This window comes from Macrobrachium rosenbergii, chromosome 7 (genome assembly GCF_040412425.1).
Source record: "Macrobrachium rosenbergii isolate ZJJX-2024 chromosome 7, ASM4041242v1, whole genome shotgun sequence".
In the NCBI taxonomy this organism is placed as follows: Eukaryota; Metazoa; Arthropoda; class Malacostraca; order Decapoda; family Palaemonidae; genus Macrobrachium; species Macrobrachium rosenbergii.
The window spans coordinates 27,114,931-27,132,942 of record NC_089747.1 but is presented as its reverse complement, the minus strand read 5'-3'; the positions used below and the strand labels follow the sequence as shown (position 1 = coordinate 27,132,942).

General features: G+C 41.0%; 1 protein-coding gene across 10 annotated transcripts in view; it reads left to right on the top strand.

Annotated features, from left to right (window-relative positions):
* Positions 1-18,012, top strand: part of LOC136840249 (DDB1- and CUL4-associated factor 8-like) — a 444,913-nt gene that overhangs the window by 72,928 nt on the left and 353,973 nt on the right. For 6 of the 10 annotated variants that reach the window (XR_010853567.1, XM_067106872.1, XM_067106867.1 and 3 more), the window contains exons 3-5: positions 2,617-2,860; positions 6,499-6,757; positions 14,561-14,796. Coding sequence is in view for 9 of the 10 variants with exons in the window: in XM_067106872.1 (XP_066962973.1) it covers positions 2,617-2,860; positions 6,499-6,757; positions 14,561-14,796 (739 nt within the window). In the remaining variant the exon portion in view is untranslated. Of the gene's footprint in view, positions 1-1,759; positions 1,836-2,616; positions 2,861-6,498; positions 6,758-14,560; positions 14,797-18,012 lie in introns of those variants that run through there. The other 4 variants (XM_067106869.1, XM_067106870.1, XM_067106873.1 and 1 more) reach the window with 2 other exon arrangements.

The following is an 18,012-nucleotide window of genomic DNA, read 5'->3' as shown; positions in this document are numbered from 1 at the left end:
CAAAAATTCACCATAAATAGAAATATTGTGCTAGAGACTTCCAATTTGTTGCAAAATGAAGGTACATGATTGAGTATTACTAGAATGTAAGAGTTTTAGCTTACAATTGCATTTTTCGACCATTTCGTTCGAGTTAAAGTTGACAGAAGGTTGAAATTTTGGCACTTATCGTGATTTATATGAAAATATTTCAAAACTGATAAAAGATACAACCATGGGTTGTTTTTTGTTGTATTTCACACGAAATTGCGCTCATTTTCATATATAAAACTTTATGTAACGACTAATGTAAAACGGTGCAAAAATTATGACAAAATGACGAAAGAATTTCTGAAATTTTCGGCCGAGTTACCGCGCGGACATAAGGAAAAAGTTTTTTTCAAAAATTCACCATAAATCGAAATATTGTGCTAGAGACTTCCAGTTTGTTGTTAATTGAACGGTAATGGTTGAATATTACTTGAATGTAAGAGTTTTAGCTTGCAATTGCGTTTTTCGACCATTTTGGTTGAGTCAGAGTTGACCGAAGGTTGAAATTTTTTGTAGTCGACGTACGGTACGTCCACTCATCACCCGACAGACAATTTTAGTCGACTACGATACGTCCAGTCGGCGTTTAAGGGCTAGTAATGTTCCTTCAAAATCAGGGTCACTTAAGGAGAGTGAAAAAACCCGTAGAGTCATATCAGCATGCAGCATTCAAGGTGCTATTCATCCATTGTATCATCTACTGTAATATGCCGAAGTGAGAACTGAACGTTGTGACTACTGTACACATATTTTTCTATGATACTTTGGTTTATGTATTATTTTAACTAAGTATAATTTTCACCCTTCATTCAGAGGCCATATACAGTACAGGATTTTTTATTACTGTCTAGCAAAGATAACCTTCCTTGCCTATGACAATAACCTTCATTCTCTAGGATGTGCAGTAAATTTCTAAAATTGTTTCAGGAAAAAGTAGTATCTTTGACACCAGGAAATATTGTACTTTAAATGTAATTACTTGTTACTAGAAACTTGTTTCAGAAAAAAATTGCATCTTCGACACCAGGAAATATTGTACTTTAAGTGGAATTGCTCATTACTATAAACTATGTGAGTTGGTTTCAAGAGAGTCGTGTAGATCTTCGTTCTTTCAGGAGGGCAGACCCTCCAACTGTTAGTTAAGTTTAGATATCTTTTAAAAATTAGAATATTGATTGAAGTATGAAGGCAGTGACATTGAAGATAGTGATATTTTTGCAATTCATAGAAAAATGTTTCAGATTTTGAATCGTTAATGTAATGAGAAATGTAGTTTCTCCCTTCAAAATTTCTATAACTCCTCTATGGAAGTAGCCAGAAGTGTCCTGCAGCTACTTTAAAGGAGTTAAAAAGAATATGATATAGGAGGAAATTAAGTAATTTTTTTGGAACATACATTGAATAGTGTAAATTTGACTTCCTTTTATAGATGGCTCCAAATCCAATGCCGGGGTTGGATTTGGAGTAAGTAACTCAGTTTCTATCTATAAGAATGCACATCTAATTTTAGCCTCAAATTTTAGAGCTGAGCTGTATGAAATTTTAGCATCTATGGAAAATACAGCATTAACTGGTGAGGGCATGTTTTACATGTTTTCAGATGCTGAAAGTGTTAACAAGTACGTACTTGGTGTTTATGAGTCTTTTAACCCCTTGATTTTAAACATTCTGCAGTGGCTCCACAGCTTCCAGAGTAAGGATATCCAAGTAAATTTTTGGGGGGTACCAGTTCGTATGGGAATACATGGAAGTAAAGAAGCAGAGAAACTTGCTAAGGAATCAGCAGCAAAACTACTTCCAGGAAGGTATGTAGTCTCATATTGAGACCTAATACCAAGCACCAGAAAATCAGTAGAAAATCAGTAAATAATACTTGTCATCAGTGGTGGAACTTGCTGGGTTAAAATGAAATAAAAGAGTTCATGGTGATGTGTCTCCGTGGAGGTACAGTAGCATTTCACGCAAAGGAAAACTGCTCTATGCTGTCTGTGGATTAGACAATAGGCGACTTACCCGAGGCTTTTTTAACGGCTGGTGCTCACCAGCATTTCACTCAGAGGCTGGAGAGATTGAAAGTTTTAGCTTTAACCATGTCTTAAAATGGGACTCCTTGATGTCCTAAAGAATCCTGTCGCTTCAGTTAACCTTCAGCCAACAATGTTTATTCGTCTGGTGCCCCTGGAAATTCCAAGATTTCTGATGAGTTTTCTGGGTATGAGATTCATATAAAGAAATGGGTGTTTTGGAACAGACGTAATTGTATGAAAATGAAATAAATTTTTTAATTCACAAAACTGTTAATTTATGGAAATTTGCCCACCTCTCAACCCTTCCAAGCTGCAACTGTTTCAGGTTACTTAATGATTAATTTTCGTCACTGTGGCCACTCAGAGACCTGGATGCATGCTCAGATAGGTTGAATAGAGGACCCCTCACTTTGGATGTATCTTTGAGATAGCTGCTACTGTGCATTAGGCTTATTTAGAGTACTTAGGGGTTCAAATATAAAAATTGTATAAATTATGACTCATATTTTGACCTTGCTGTAGTTGACTATTTTATTTTTGTAATTTGCTGTTCTTTCAGATGATTCTCCTGTGTCAGAACCTCGTCTTGAAAGGCAGTACAGTCGTCAGAGGATCTATGGTCTCCTCTCAGATTCGGATTCTGACTCAGATGATGAAGGCCGGCAGAGAAGTAATCGAGACAGTGCTGAGGATGAAAACAACCAGCGGAGAACAGAAGAGGCTATTGCTGAAGAGATGAAGAGAATTAAAGAGCTGCCAAAGCCTAAGCATCATTGGAATTTTGTTGATCAAGTTGTACAAAGGTAAATGTAAATTATTATTAAGTGGTTTATTTGAAAGGGAAAAGTGCAGTCAGGAAACTGACTGTGGGGTTGAAGTTGGGTAAGTACTGTATTGTGTACTGAATGTAGCAAGTATTGTCTCATGAGGTGGTTATGATTACAAATATAAATGGAGTAAGAAATTTTTGACGCCCAAAATGTAATATGGGAGTAAGGAAGGAGTAGATTAAAGTTAAGAATCCTTTTATGATAGATTGACAGGCCCTAGAAAAGATTGAGTATACTTCTGTTTTACTGGGGACACACTGGATATAAAGTGGAAATTAGAGAGCAGTAAGAGAGTGGGTGCAGGAGGGATGAAATGTAAATCAAAATGACCCATTAGCTGAGAGGGCACTGATTTACAATGGGTACATAATACAGTAAACACCCTGTATTTGCAGGGGATGCATACCACACATCCCCGCGAATAGCTATAACTCGCGAATACTTAGAACCCTTCTAAAAACACTTAAAACTACCTATTTTGATGTTTCGAACACAGGAAAAACTAAAAATGCTTATACAGGTATTATCCTACTTACGATGGGGTTAGGTTCCAAAAAACCCATCGTTTGTTGGAAAAAATGTGCCTCGAATATAGCCTAGCCTACACTAGGGTATTGGTACCATGTATACATAATAGCCTACCCTACCCTACACTATAAAGTATACTCTATACATACACGTATAGTGACTATTAATATCAGTAATTCTGGAGGTTAATGCAGAGTGACTTATGATAATTCAGTACAAAGAGAAATTGAATAACAAAAAGAATTAGCTTAGCCCACACTATGGTATATTGTACCGTATACATATACGGTAGCGTAGCACAAATATGCATCTTTTCCATGGATCTTTTAAAATGTTACGCCTTAATTCACTGTATCCAATAATATTGTATATATTCTTATATTGCTTTTGTATTATAAATTGCAATCATAGCAATCAATGTTTTGGTTTGGAAATCAATTACGCGGTAAGATTATTTCGCTCTATTTAACTCGGTTCAAAGCACTTTTCGTGCTTCTAGTTAGCGTAAATGAATCTCTGGATACTTTATTTATATGGGGCAAGGTTATTTATTGTTATGCAAATTGTTTTTAAGTCGAAATATAACTTAAATACATCTCGTTGTGAAATTAACTTAGCTATTTTTTTTTGTTAATAGATGATGTTGGCTGTTTGGGGGAGTTGTGTTTTGTGTAAAAAAAAATCAAGATTCCGTTCGCTATTTTCACTTGATTTCATCATAATATGAGCTTTGCTTATTTATCGTTTATTGGCATAAAAATAGCAGTAATGTGTTCTTTCATGCGCAGTAATTTTGATTAAAATACTTTCTCTCCAATTTTAATTAGGGTCAAGTTTCATTCATGTTGCCAATGCACAATAATTGATAGTCATTAGCAGCTTGAACATTGTTTTCTCAGCTTCAGCTACAACTTGCAGCTTAAATTTAGCAGTATGTATCCTTGCCAATTTTTAATCCATACCAAATAAGGGTATACATAATGTAAAAATATATCAGTCCTATTCTACTTAACGTCATTTGTACTATAACTACAGTAATTGTGTATTACCGTACGATGGTTGAAATACAAGCAAAACAGCTGTTGTTATCCGATTCGGTGATAAGCATAACAACAGTTTCTCGGTCGGTTGTTTATGGCTGTACACATTTACGCAAGAGTCTAACGTTACTAACAATACTTTTATCATTCTCTTTTATTTTTTTAACTAGAAGATGGGATAAAGAGATGGAGGAAAAGAAGTTGGTCTCTTGTAATTTGGTCTCTCTCTCTCGCTGCCTGATTGTACGCTGCTGCCTGCGCCTGTGTGAAATTTAAAAATATTTTATAAATATGGTCGTATCGGTATTAATTGCTTACCCCATTGCAAAATCAAATTATCATAAGGCAGATTATCGTAATTCGAGCACTACCTGAGTATTTTAATAGTTTTATCACAAGAAGTGCAATTAGTCATGAAAATGAGATGAAAATACAGTAATTTGTGAATATTTCTCAGTGAAAAATACTGTGAATGGGCAAATTTTCAGTGAATAATGTGTATATATTTTCCATAGAGAAATCCGCGAATAGGTGAGTCCGCGAATCGTGAGACCGTGAATAAGGGGGGGGGTTTACTGTACTTTTAGCATGTGAAGCAGAAACATGGGCTTAAACAAGGAAAGTAGAGATTTCAAGAAGTTGTAACAACAGAATATTAAGATTTGTAGATTGTATATGGTGGAAAGATCTTATTACAAATGAGACATTTATATGAGGAACTGAAAAAAGCCATATCTCAAAGATTGAGATGGTTTGGACATTTTGAGAAGGGATGAAGAACAGTTGGTCAGGAAAACAGTAGATATGGAAGAAATAGGATGACCACCTATAGGAATACCCAAGTTGAGTTTGGGAAGAAAGAGCACAGAACAGAAGAGAGTGGAAAGAACCCATTTCAAGTCTAACCCTAGGAAGAGGTTGATGGTTTATGTGACCTTTTGGTTGAAGAGGTTTGTCATCTTTTGGTACATGATTTTGTGTTCATTCAACTTTTGACAATATCAGCTGGAGAATATGAACATTGGAAGAGAGAAGGAAAAATAACCCCCCACCAAAAAAAAAAAAATAGGACCATTAAGTAATTGTGTTGTGGTATTTTTCAGTTTAAACACTGGACTTTTCATTTTTATTTGACCTCTCCCCGGTTCATGAACACCATCATCTCTGTTTTTACGTATGGTTTCCTTTTACGGGGTTAAACATAATGAGTTTTCTCTGCCTTTTATCTTTACACTCTCAGCCTGAAATCCCCTCTCTGGTGAGCCACATAGTCCAGAAATCTTGCTCAGTGGTCTTGTTCAGCTAACTAACTAACTAACTAACTAACTAATAATAATAATAATAATAATAATAATAATAATAATAATAATAATAATAATAATAATAATAATAATGATAATATAATAATAATAATCCTGTACTCATAAATATTCCAGTTTTGGGGGTATCATTGTTTTCCACTCTGAATATCAAATTTTGTCACTCTTTGTGTTTTTTATATTATCTTCCCATCGCTTTCTAGTGACAAATCCTAGTATTTTGTTATCGTACTTCTTCTTAATCCCTAGTGACAGTAAGTATTTGTCAATTTGTTCATGGTAGTGCTAATATATGGCTGTAATCTGCATGCCAGTTTTGTGAAAGTTCCTGTAATTATTTGTAATTTTTCAAAGATAAATAATTTTAAAAATAAATGCTTGGTTTTATGATCATTCTTCTCAGTAACAACCAGTGCTTTGTAATGACAATTTTTAATTGCAGTGATGGTTTTAGTGTAGAATACTTTATTCCTTAGGACTTGGCAGTCAATCAATATTAGAATTATAAATGGTATTGAACTTGTAATGAAAATGATAAAACCTTGGGTTTAAGGAATTTTTCAGAAATGGTTTCCATACTGAAGAAGAGACTGATTGTCATATAACTGTTAATAAATACTATATATGCTGTTCTCAGTTCTTTAGACCTTTTATCTTTTGCCATTGTTTGTAATCTATATTGATTTCTTGCATTCTAAATAATTTTTTATTTTTATAATTACAGACAGTTAGGTGGTAGAGCAAGATATCAATCTTCAGTCCTTTTTAGTCATCATTACTATGACTCCCTCCATGTGCCTAAGCGCCTAGAGCTCATGTATAAGATGGAGTTTCACAGAGGATGTGTCAATGCCCTTAGCTTCAACAGCAGTGGCAGTAGACTAGCCAGTGGGTCCGACGACTTTCACATTGCAATCTGGGATTGGGCAAGGGAAAAAGCAGTCACTACATTTAACAGCCATCATCGTAACAACGTTTTTCAGGTGAGGATTTTTATGAAGGCATGAATCATTTTTTCTTAAGAGCCAAAAAATTAACTTGTTAGCAACCTTGGAGAGCCTTTTAAGGATAGAGATTCTAATAACGTTGAAATTAGCCATCATAATATAGGCAGTCCCCCAGTTAACAGTGGGGGTTCCATTCCTGGCCGAGCACCGCTAACTGAAAATCAGCAATAATAGCGCCGATAAATGCTTAATGGCACCATTAACAGGTTATTGGCGCTGATAAACTACTTACCGACACCGGTATTCCATTTACCGATGCTAATAAACCGCTTACTGGTGCCAAAAATCTGGTTAACAACATTGCCAGCCAAGCACCATAATACCAAAACGCCGTTAAATGATGCTGCCGGTAAGCGGGAACTGCCAGTAACTTCTTGGAATGTTTCTTCCCCTCTAAATAAATATTATCTGGAAAATTAAAAAGTTTTTGGGAAAAAATTGTGATATTTTTACTGTATTACAGGCATAAACTAAAGGAAAAGTGGCAAATCTTAGATAAGCCTATTTACCTTATATTTTTCTTCTATTATGAGATTGTTTTTTTTTTACTCATCATGGTTCTTTTTTGTAGTGACAGTGAAATTTCATTGACTTGTTTGTTATTAAACTACCTTGCTAAATTTCAAATAATGGGTTGTGACTAACAAATTCAGACTTCAGATAGGAGAATTTTCAAATACAAAAGGCGTATCTTTGTGCCATAAAAGGCTTGTAATTTGCATCTATCAAAGTTAAATACTGCTGTATCTCACTCTTTGTTTTTGTACATGCAACTTACCTGTCAGATATATACTTAGCTATAGTCTCCGACGTTCCCGACAGAAATTCAAATTTCGCGGCACACGCGACAGGTAGGTCAGGTGATCTACCATACCCGCCGCTGGGTGGCGGGAATAGGAACCATTCCCATTTTCATATCAGATTTTCTCTGTCGCTGGTTCCGGCAACATCTGTTGTTGGTTCCTTCTGCTTAGACTTTCATTTTTCGCTTGCTGAGGATTATTTTGGACTGACCTTTGGCTTGGCATACGCTTTTGTGGACTGATTTTGATTTCGGCTTTGGTATTTTCTGTAAGAATGTCTGATCAGAGTGTTGCACCTGTGTTTCGTGTGTGTGTTAGGTCTGATTGTAAGGTGAGACTACCGAAAGCTTCGGTAGATCCTCATACTGTGTGTTCGAGGTGTAGGGGGAATGATTGCTCTATTGAGAACACGTGTGTTGAATGTGAGAATCTCACTGATTTGGAATGGAAGGCATTGAACTCTTATGTACGCAAGTTGGAGAAGGATAGAGTTAGGAAGGCTTCTTCTAGAAGCTCAAGTAGGTGTCTTTCTAAGGAGGTAGATTTAGAACCTAACACTCTTCCAGATTCGCCTGTCACTCCAGTTGTTTCAGCTCCTTCACCCTTCGTCGAACCTGTGGATTCGTCGTCGGAGATGGCTGCAATGAAGGCTACGATCCGCAAGATGCAATTGCAGATGCGTGCTTTGGAGGAAAAGAAAGTGAGAAGTGATAGTGATGTGTGTAGTGTCCCCAGTGTAGTGGAGGGGGCGTCTGACCGGCTCCACATGGCTCCTAGGCCTAGACCTCTTCCAAACTCCCAGACCCAGTGGAGGAGGAATGTCGACAGCTGCAAGGGGGATGAAGAGCGCTCCCAACGGTCAGGGCGCCCCTTCGGCAGCGCCTGTTGACGCGCCCCAGGCTGCCTTAGATCGCCAGAGAAAAGGGATCTTGAAGAAGTGTTTTCGCCTTCTGCTTTTTCTTCTCCTAAGCGTGGTTGGAGTTCGGCTGAGGAGTCACGCCTTGAAGAGGACTTGAAGGCTCCTAGAGGAGACGCATTGGACTCTAGCCCTGAGCGCTTCCCTGAAGGTTCTCCTGTTGCAAAGAAGAGAACTCGATCTCCTCCTCTTCTTCTGGTGGTCAGGAGTCCACCAAGCAGATCCTGGTGGGCCTCCAGGCTCAGCTCGCTGCTCTTGCTGGCTCTTTATCAAAGAGCTCCTCTCGTCGGAAGGATGCTCTCTTCCGATCAAGTCCTCCAAGAGACACTCTTCTCCCAGCAAGTCGTCTTCTGTGAAGCGTTCTTCTCCTGTTAGCGCCCCTCCAGCAGCAGGCACTCCTCTCCTTCCAGGCTCTCCTCTCCTGGTAGGCGCTCCTCTCCTTGCAGGCGCTCCTCTCCTTCCAGGCGCTCTCCTGGTAGGCGCCTCTCCTTGTAGGCGCTCCTCTCCTGTTAGGGCTCCTCTCCTGGTAGGCGCCTCTCCTTGTAGGCGCTTCTCTCCTCGGCGCTCTTCGTCGGCGGATAGCGCCTCCACCCAGGCGCCGTGCCCTCGCGCCGCCGGTCTTCTCCGTTGGAGATGCTTTCTCCACAGTCAAACGCTCTGCTCGTCAGTCTCGTTCTTCTCCTCCTCGAAGTTCCTCTCCAGCCTCCCCTCTCTTCTGTTAGGCGCCCTCTCCCAGCAAGGGCTCCTCTTCCGTTCGAGCCTCTTCTCCTGTCAGGCGCCAGTCATCTTGCAGGCTCTTCTCTCCGGATCGTCGTTCTCCAGTGGACAAAGGCTCCTCTCCTTCTAGGTGCTCTTCTTCTGGCAAGTGCCCTTCTACTTCCAGACGTTCTCCTCCTCCTGCTGGCCTGGAGGCGTTATCGGAGGACGAATCCCCTAAGGATATCACCGTTTCTGATTACAAGAGGTTGACAGCTTTACTGGTTCAGGAGTATGGAGATTCCCTCAAGCCTGCTTCTCCTCCTTCTCCTGGTTCCATGCTCTCGAGCACCAAGGCCTCGAAATCTTCCTCTTTAGTTAAAATGCGTCCTACGATCTCCATGAAGAAAGCGCTTAAAGGCTTCGGAGAGTGGCTCTCTTCGAAGAAGGATGCCGGCAAGACTGTCTTCTCCTTGCCTCCCTCTAGGCTTTCGGGAAGAGCGGGAATGTGGTACGAGACTAAGGAACCGATGGGGTTAGCTCTCCCCTCATCGGCTGGCTCAGACTTCTCTTCGCTTGTTGATTCTTCCAGAAGACTCTCCTTAATTTGGCCAAGGCTTCTTGGGGACTTTGTGAATTGGATCATTTCCTCAAGGGCCTTTTCCGTTCTGGAAGTTTTTAACTTCATGGACTGGTCTCTAGGGCCTTAGCTAAGAGGAGTCTTGAAGAGGACTCAGTCAGTATGGAGGACCTCAGCAGTGTGTTGTCTTGCTTGGACAAGGCTGTTAAGGACGGCTCTATGGAGATCGCTTCCCTATTCGGCACTGGCCTGCTTTAAGAAGAGGTCAGTATTCAGTGCTTTCCTCTCCAAATCGGTCTCTCTCCTATCCAGAGGTCTTCCCTCTTGTACGCTCCTCTGTCTAGCCATCTTTTCCCGCAAGAGACTGTGAAGGAGGTCTCTCGTTCTTTGTCTGAGAAAGCTTCTCAGGATCTGCTGGCGCAGTCGTCGTTCAAGAGGATGAGACCTACTGCTCCACTTGCTAAGAAGGAGAAGACCCCCTTTCAGGAGCCCTTTCGAGGATCCAGGTCTATCAGGAGGCGAGGCCTGAAAGAAGATCTAGACCTTCAGGACTCCCTTCCAGGAAGTCCAAGTGAGAAGCAAGTCCTCCAGACTCCAGTAGGTGCCAGACTTCTCAAGTTCGCCGAAGCCTGGGCACAGAAGGGGGCGGACGAATGGTCCCTCTCTATCTTGAGGAAGGGGTACCTCATTCCCTTCATTTCGAAACCTCCCTTGACAACAACTCCGAGGGAGTTATCGGCGAGATACAAGGATCCTGTGCGGAGGCAAGCCCTTCTGCTAGCCGTCGAACAAATGCTAGAAAAGGCTGCCATAGAACCGTACAAGATCTTCACTCCCGGGATTTTACAACTGGCTTTTTCTAGTGCCAAAATCTTCGGGAGGGTGGAGACCGGTCTTGACGTGAGCTCCTGAACTCGTTCGTCATCAAGAAGTTCTCTATGGAGACGCACGCCTTCAGTTCTGTCGCCACTGGCCAAGGAGATTGATGGTGTCCCTGGACCTTCAGGATGCTTACTTCCACGTTCCCATCCATCCCTCCTCCAGGAAGTTCCTAAGGTTCATGGTAGGCGGCAGAACTTTTCAGTTCAGGGCTCTGTGCTCGGACTTTCCACAGCTCCCCCAAGTGTTCACGACCATTCTCAGGAATGTAGCTCACTGGTTGCATTTGGAGGGGGTGAGGATTTCCTTGTATCTCGACGACTGGCTAATTGGTCCAATTCAAGAACCGTTGTCTGGAGGACCTTTCTCGCATTTTTAAACCTGGTCCAGTCTCTAGGACTTCTTGTGAACCTCGAGAAGTCTCAGATGATTCCTCAGCAGGAAATTGTCTACCTGGGGATTCTGATGGATTCTTGTTTTTCGAGCGTTTCCTCCCTGGAAAGAAGGGAACGCTGCCTTCAAAAGGTGACAGACTTTCTAGAGAAAGACAGATGTTCGGGCGAGGGAATGGATGAGTCTGCTGGGGACCATTTCTCGCTGGAACAGTTCGTTTCTTTCTAGGAAGGCTTCACCTCAGACCTCTACAGTTCTTCCTGAAAGAATCTTGGGATCGGAAGTCCCAAGAGTTGTCGGACTCCTTTCAGATCTCATGTCAAGTAAAGGAACATCTCCGTTGGTGGTTAGACCCCAGAAGCTGGGTCTAGGAATTCCTCTGCAACCGCCGAACCCTCGCCTAGTGTTGTTCTCAGACGCGCCGGAGTCGGGCTGGGAGCGACACTAGGCTCGAAGAAGTGTCGGGCACCTGGGACACGGATCAGAGATCCTGGCACATCAACATGAAGGAGCTAGTAGCCATTCATCTAGCTCTTGCCTGATTCGAACTTCTGGTCAAGGGGTCAGTAGTTCTTGTCAATTCAGACAACACCACAGCCCTGGCTTATATCAGGAAGCAAGGAGGGACTCATTCCTTCTCCTGTACGTCGAGCAAGGAGCCTTCTGTTATGGGCGGGGAGAGAAACATCGTTCTCCTCCTCACCAGATTTGTTCAGGGAGAAAGGAATGTGAGAGCGATCTGCTCAGCAGGAAAGACCAGGTTCTTCCCACTGAATGGTCTCTTCATCAAGAGGTTTTGCTAAAGGCTGTGGTTCCTGTGGGGAGACCTCATATCGACCTCTTCGCCACCCATTGGAACAAGAGGTTGGAGAACTACTGCCCCCAATCTCGGACCCCAGAGCAGTAGCAATAGACGGCCTTCTCCTAGATTGGGACGGTCTAGACGGGCTATGCTTTTCCCCTGCTCAAGATTCTAGGGGAGGTGATAAGAAAGTTCGTTTCTTCAAAGGGCACCAAGCTCACCCTGATCGCTCCCTTTTGGCCATCCCGAGACTGGTTCACAGAGGTACTGGAATGGATGATAGACTTACCTCCAGGTCGCTTCCCTCTCAGGAGCGATCTTCTCAAACAGCCCCACTTCGACAGATATCACAAGAACCTTCCCCGCTCTAAACCTAACTGCCTTCAGACTGTCAAAGGACTGGTTAGAGCGAAGGGATTTTCGCACAAGGCTGCGAGGGCTATCGCCAGAGCCAGAAGATCTTCTACCTTGCGCCTACCAGTCAGTGGGAAGTCTTTAGGAGATGGTGTCGAACTAAGAAAGTGTCCTCTTCCAGTACCTCTGTAATGGAGATAGCGGATTTCCTTCTTTATCTAAGGGAGCAGTGTAACCTGGCGGTTTCCACCATCAAGGGGTATAGGAGCATGCTGTCCTCAGTTTTTAGACACAGAGGTCTTAACATCTCTGATAATAAAGACCTTCACGACCTTATAAGGTCTTTTGAAACTTCTAAAAACAAGTCCCCTAGACCTCCCAGCTGGAATTTGGACGTGGTCTTAAAATTCTTAATGTCTGATAAGTTTGAGCCTCCTCGATCTGCCTCTTTCAGGGATTTAACCAGAAATCGTTGTTTCTTTTCGCTCTTGCTTCTGCCAAAAGATTGAGCGAATTACAGGCTTTGGAAGGTTCTGTAGGCTTTAAGAAGGACTCTGATCTGCTCCTTTCAGCCTCTCTTCTTAGCAAAGAACAGAACCCTTCAAAACCTTGGCCTAGGAGTTTTGAGGTCAAGGACTCTCCGATATTTCAGGACAGGAGCTAGAACACACACTCTGTCCAGTAAGAAGCCTTAGATATTATCTGGAGAGAAAGAAACATCTCGGAGGTAACACCGAAAGTCTTTGGTACTCTGTCAAGGATCCTTCAAGAGCAATTTCCAAGAACGCCCAGGCTTTCTTCATTAAGGATCTTATCAAGGAGGCTCATCTTTCATGCAAAGACGAACATTTACAGCTCCTAAGAGTGAATGCTCATGAGGTGAGAGCCATAGCTACTTCTCTGGCTTTCCACAAGTCTTGGTCCCTCCAGTCTATTGTGGACTCTACGTACTGGAGATGTAACTCAGTGTTTGCTTCTCATTATTTGAGAGATGTTCGTGTTACATATGAGAAGTGCTTCTCTCTAGGAGCTTACGTATCCGCGGATTCGGTGCTGGGTCAAGGAGCTGAAGCTAATCCTTTTTAGTCTAGTTTTTGGTTGTTACTTTTAATGATTTGTTGTGTTTTTTATGGTCGGCTGGAAGAGAGTGTTGAGGGTCTCTCTCTTTCATCTCGTATCACTAACAAGGTTAGGCTTGGTCAGGTGGTCGGGTTTGGTTGTTAGCTCGTTGTAGTTTTTATTACCTAGCTCTGTCATGTAAGAGGATAGCCCCATTGATATGATTCAGGTAGAGGGCTCTGTCTTGTAAGTGGGTCAATCCCCATTGACACGATCCATAACAGGCTCTGTCATGTAAGTGGGTTTTTTCCCATTGATATGATCCAGAAGGGCTGTCAGTCTTAGGTCACTCGCTGAAGCTCTTGAGGCATGCAGACTCATAGACGGTATCCATGAAGTCTTCTGCCCAATCAGGTAAGAACCATGGTTTTTGTTTTTCCTACAACATATGTTGTTTCCCGTTTTTAGTTATTAGCTGTCTCTTGCCCTCCTCCAAGGGTGCCAATCAGCTAAGTATATATCTGACGGGTAAGTTGCATGTACAAAAAATGATATTTTTTATGATAAAATAAAAGTTTTGTACATACTTACCCGCAGATATATACGACACGGCCCTCCCAGCCTCCCCTCAGGAGACAGGTGGAAGAGAAAATCTGATATGAAAACGGAATGGTTCCTATTCCGCCACCCAGCGGCAGGTATGGTAGATCACCTGACCTACCTGTGCGTGTGCCACTTAAATTTGAATTTCTGTCGGGAACGCCGGAGACTATAGCTAAGTATATATCTGCCGGGTAAGTATGTACAAAACTTTATTTTATCATAAAAATATCATTTTGTAGTGGATCAGTGTAAACTAGTAGGTCTGTGTTAAATTATTTTAATAATTTTTCTGTGAATTAATTCAGTCACAATAACACCTGAGAAAAACTGTTTGGGAGAATTTTCATGGTAGTGGGGAAATAACTGGAAATTGTTGTGCTGCTGTAAATACAACTAGTTTATTCTGTCATCATCACAAAAAGTTGGATCAGGTAATATCAGAAATATTTTGTCTGTTCCCTAGAACTATCAAGTTCCTCATTTAATTATTTAAATTTTTGCTATAAATTGCTTTGAAGAAAATTATGACACAGGGTAGTTTCAAAGCCAAAACTTGGTTTATGAAATAAGAGTGCATTCTTTCAATCTGTACAGTATATTGCTTTTAATTCAATAATCTTTGGTCTTATGAGAATTCTCTCTAATGCCAATAGAGGAGTTTATATTGTCTGTGTTTGCTTATTTCTCTTTCCAGAGTAAGTTCCTACCTTTGAGTGGTGATTCCCATATAGTGTCATGTGCTCGGGATGGCCAGGTTCGCTTGGCAGAGCTGTCATCATCTGGCGAGTATAAATCAACAAGAAAGCTGGCAAAGCACAATGGACCAGCACACAAACTTGCCACACTTCCTACCTCACCACATGTGGTCTTATCAGCAGGAGAAGATGCAGTTGTCCTTTCTATCGACATTCGTCAGGAGCAGCCTGATAAGTCAGTTCAGTCTTCTTTTTATTTTTATGAAAGGATTTTTTGTGATATATATACATCTTTTTATAAATGTTTTTAAAGATCCCAGTACTGAATTATTGTTACAGAGCTGTTTTGTCAGAGTAGTAATTTAATTGTTTGGACGCATAGGTGTGGTCTAAACAATAAGTTCTTACGAAGGGTGGCCTAAAGAATACATTCTTAGGAAGGATGGCCAAAAGAGTTTTTGAATTGGCAAGGCCCAAACAGTTTTGTTCTTAGATGGCCAAAAGAGTTTTTATATTGGCTAGGCCCAAACAGTTTTATTCTTACACATAGGAGCCCTGAATGATTTAATTTTAAATAAGTGTGGCCCAAATAATTTGTACCTATGTTTGAATGGCACAAACAGTGTTCTTCATCAAGGGTTGAAAATTGGGACAAGATAGATAGAAAGTGGATGAGAGCAAAGAGTCGCACAGGTTGGGAATAAGGGACACTGCAAAGAACCATAGGTGCAGCCAACAGTTTAGCGTCTTTTATGGGAAGTGGTTGGCGTAGCTTGATGGTAAAACATTGATCTCACATTTGCAAGGTTGAGAGTTTGATCATGGTCTGCCACCTCCAGTTGACCCAGCTGTTAATGGTGATTATATATATATATATATATATATATATATATATATATATATATATATATATATATATATATAGAATTCATAATACTGTAATGGTAATGACAGTAATTATATGAGAGAATAAAAAAAAAAATTAAAAATGATAACAACTAAAAATACAGATTGCACACGATTAATTTCCATCTGGGGAACTTAGGTATTTACAGAAGTCAGGTCCAGAAGGCTAAATATGAATATTGAAAATTGCAAAACTCTACAGTGATATTAATCACAGTAATAATAAAAAGTAAAAATACCAAAAATAACAAGAAACGTAGAAATATAATAATAATAATAATAATAATAATATAATAATAATAATAATGACAGATTCTGGAGATGACATTTCATAATTGCAAAATTAGGGAATAAGGCATTTAAGGAACAGATGCCTCATTATTCCATCTTTCCCATAATTTAGATCATCTTGCCTCGCTGCTTAGGATGCTCTGTATGAGCGAATTGCTGCTGTTTCTCAGTCGGGTGATCGGACTGGACATTGTTCGCCTCACAATGATTTTCAAATTACCCAGGCAGTTTTCTATGAACATCTGCATGGCTGAGTGATAGTGAGGAGAGTTTGTGAGGCGTCTCAGAATGTCACTGTGAACAACAGTGATATGTCTCATGGTCTATCAGGTATAGTTCCTCTAAAGGGAACACCCATATATACTGTAGCAGTACGAGTGGAAGAGCAGCAGTTTCGTTTCTCGGTGACAGAAGGCAAACCTCCTTGCAATCATGTTGCCAGTTGCACATAGTTTATGACACCTCTGTTCTATGCCTGCCATATCTTTTAGGTCATCCGTGATAATGTGGCCCAAATACAGAAACTCTTGCAGCCCAAATCCAGAAATTTATGCACGAATTCCAGACAATGATTTCTAAGGAATATTAGTGGTTCTGCAGTATGCTTAAGCAATCTCAGGAGCAGCGACATACACTGGGTCTTGGTTTCATTGCATAGGATATCAAATTCCTCTGCATATTGGTGGCAGATGTCATTGAGTTGCTGGAGATCTTGCACTGATGGGGAAATCAGAACCATATCATCAGCGTAACAGAGGTTGTTTATTGTTGTTTTGTTGATAGTGCATCCGATTGGGAGTGAGTTCAGTTTGACATTCAAGGCATCTGTGTATGTGTTAAACAGGTATGGAGAGAGAATGCCCCCTTGCTGGATCCCATTTAGGGAGCCGAAGGTGTACGACAGGATGTTACCCCATTTGACACAGAATTGCTGTGTGGAGAACCAACAACATAAGATGCCAGTTAGATATAGAGGTGTGCCTTGTTTGTGCAGCTTCAGCTAGTTTACTCTGTCAAATGCTTTTCTCACATCTACAAAACATAGGAGTTAAGTATATCTTAGTTTAACCAGACCACTGAGCTTATTAACAGCTCTCCTAGGGCTGGCCCGAAGGATTTGATTTATTTTACGTGGCCAAGAACCAACTGGTTACCTAGCAACGGGGCCTACAGCTTATTGTGGAATCCGAACCACATTATAGTGAGAAATTAATTTCTATCACCAGAAATAAATTCCTCTTATTCTTCACTGGTCGGTCGGAGATTCGAACTCGCGGCCAGCAGAGTGCTAGCTGAGAACGGAACCCACTCGCCCAACGAAGAACTACAAAACATAGGAAAACAGGAGAGACTGATGATGGGTAATAGTTCAGCAATTCTTTCAGGATGTAGATGCAGGTGTCAGTTGAATGGTTTGCTTTAAAGCCGAACTGGTTGTCAGTAGCGTGTAGAAAGGGAAGAAGTCTTACTAGAAGAACAGACTTAAGTATCTTCAATGCAGTTGTAGTAATTGCAATTGGGCAATAATTACCAGGGTCAGCTGCATCCTTTATAACTTATTTTTTATTGATGGTATTAAGTGAACTAAGAGTAGGGAGTCTGGGAGAAACTGGTGAATTATGCACGCATTGAATAGAACAGCTAGCAAAATGTAAGTTATTGGATGGCAGAATTTGAAAGCTTCAGCAGGCAGACCATTGCAGCCGGGCAAGTTATTATTAGGTAGGTTGTTTTATGGCATCGCTGATGTTACCTGGCGTAATACAATCGGCGAAATGAAACTGAATATTATCAGTAAGGAGGTTATTTACATCCCTTCAGGAGTCTTGATTGTTTATGCAATTCAGGATAGTGCTGAAGTGATTGCCCCACATTCTTGCGATAGCCTTGTCACCGATGGCTTCTACTCTCGGCGATAGCTTTTTTAGTTTTGGGAGTTAGGTATTGAGTGTCCTTCCAAAGACGGGGGTAATTGCCAGATTCTAATTTTCTAGACATTGCATCAGCTCTTAGTTGCTTTTCATGCAGTCTGCAATGCTTAAGGGCAAGTTTGAACTGTGCTCTCACCTGCCTCATTAGCAGTGCAAAGTGTCCTTCCCTCAGGCTACCATTTTACCTCCACAGTAGAAACATTTCTCGTGAATGTGTATAAAGATCTTAACCAAGTCATTCCATCCAGGTATATTATGAGAGTTACCTTGATGAGATCTAAAGGTATCCCTGCCAAAGGCGAGCATAGCGAAAATTATATTCG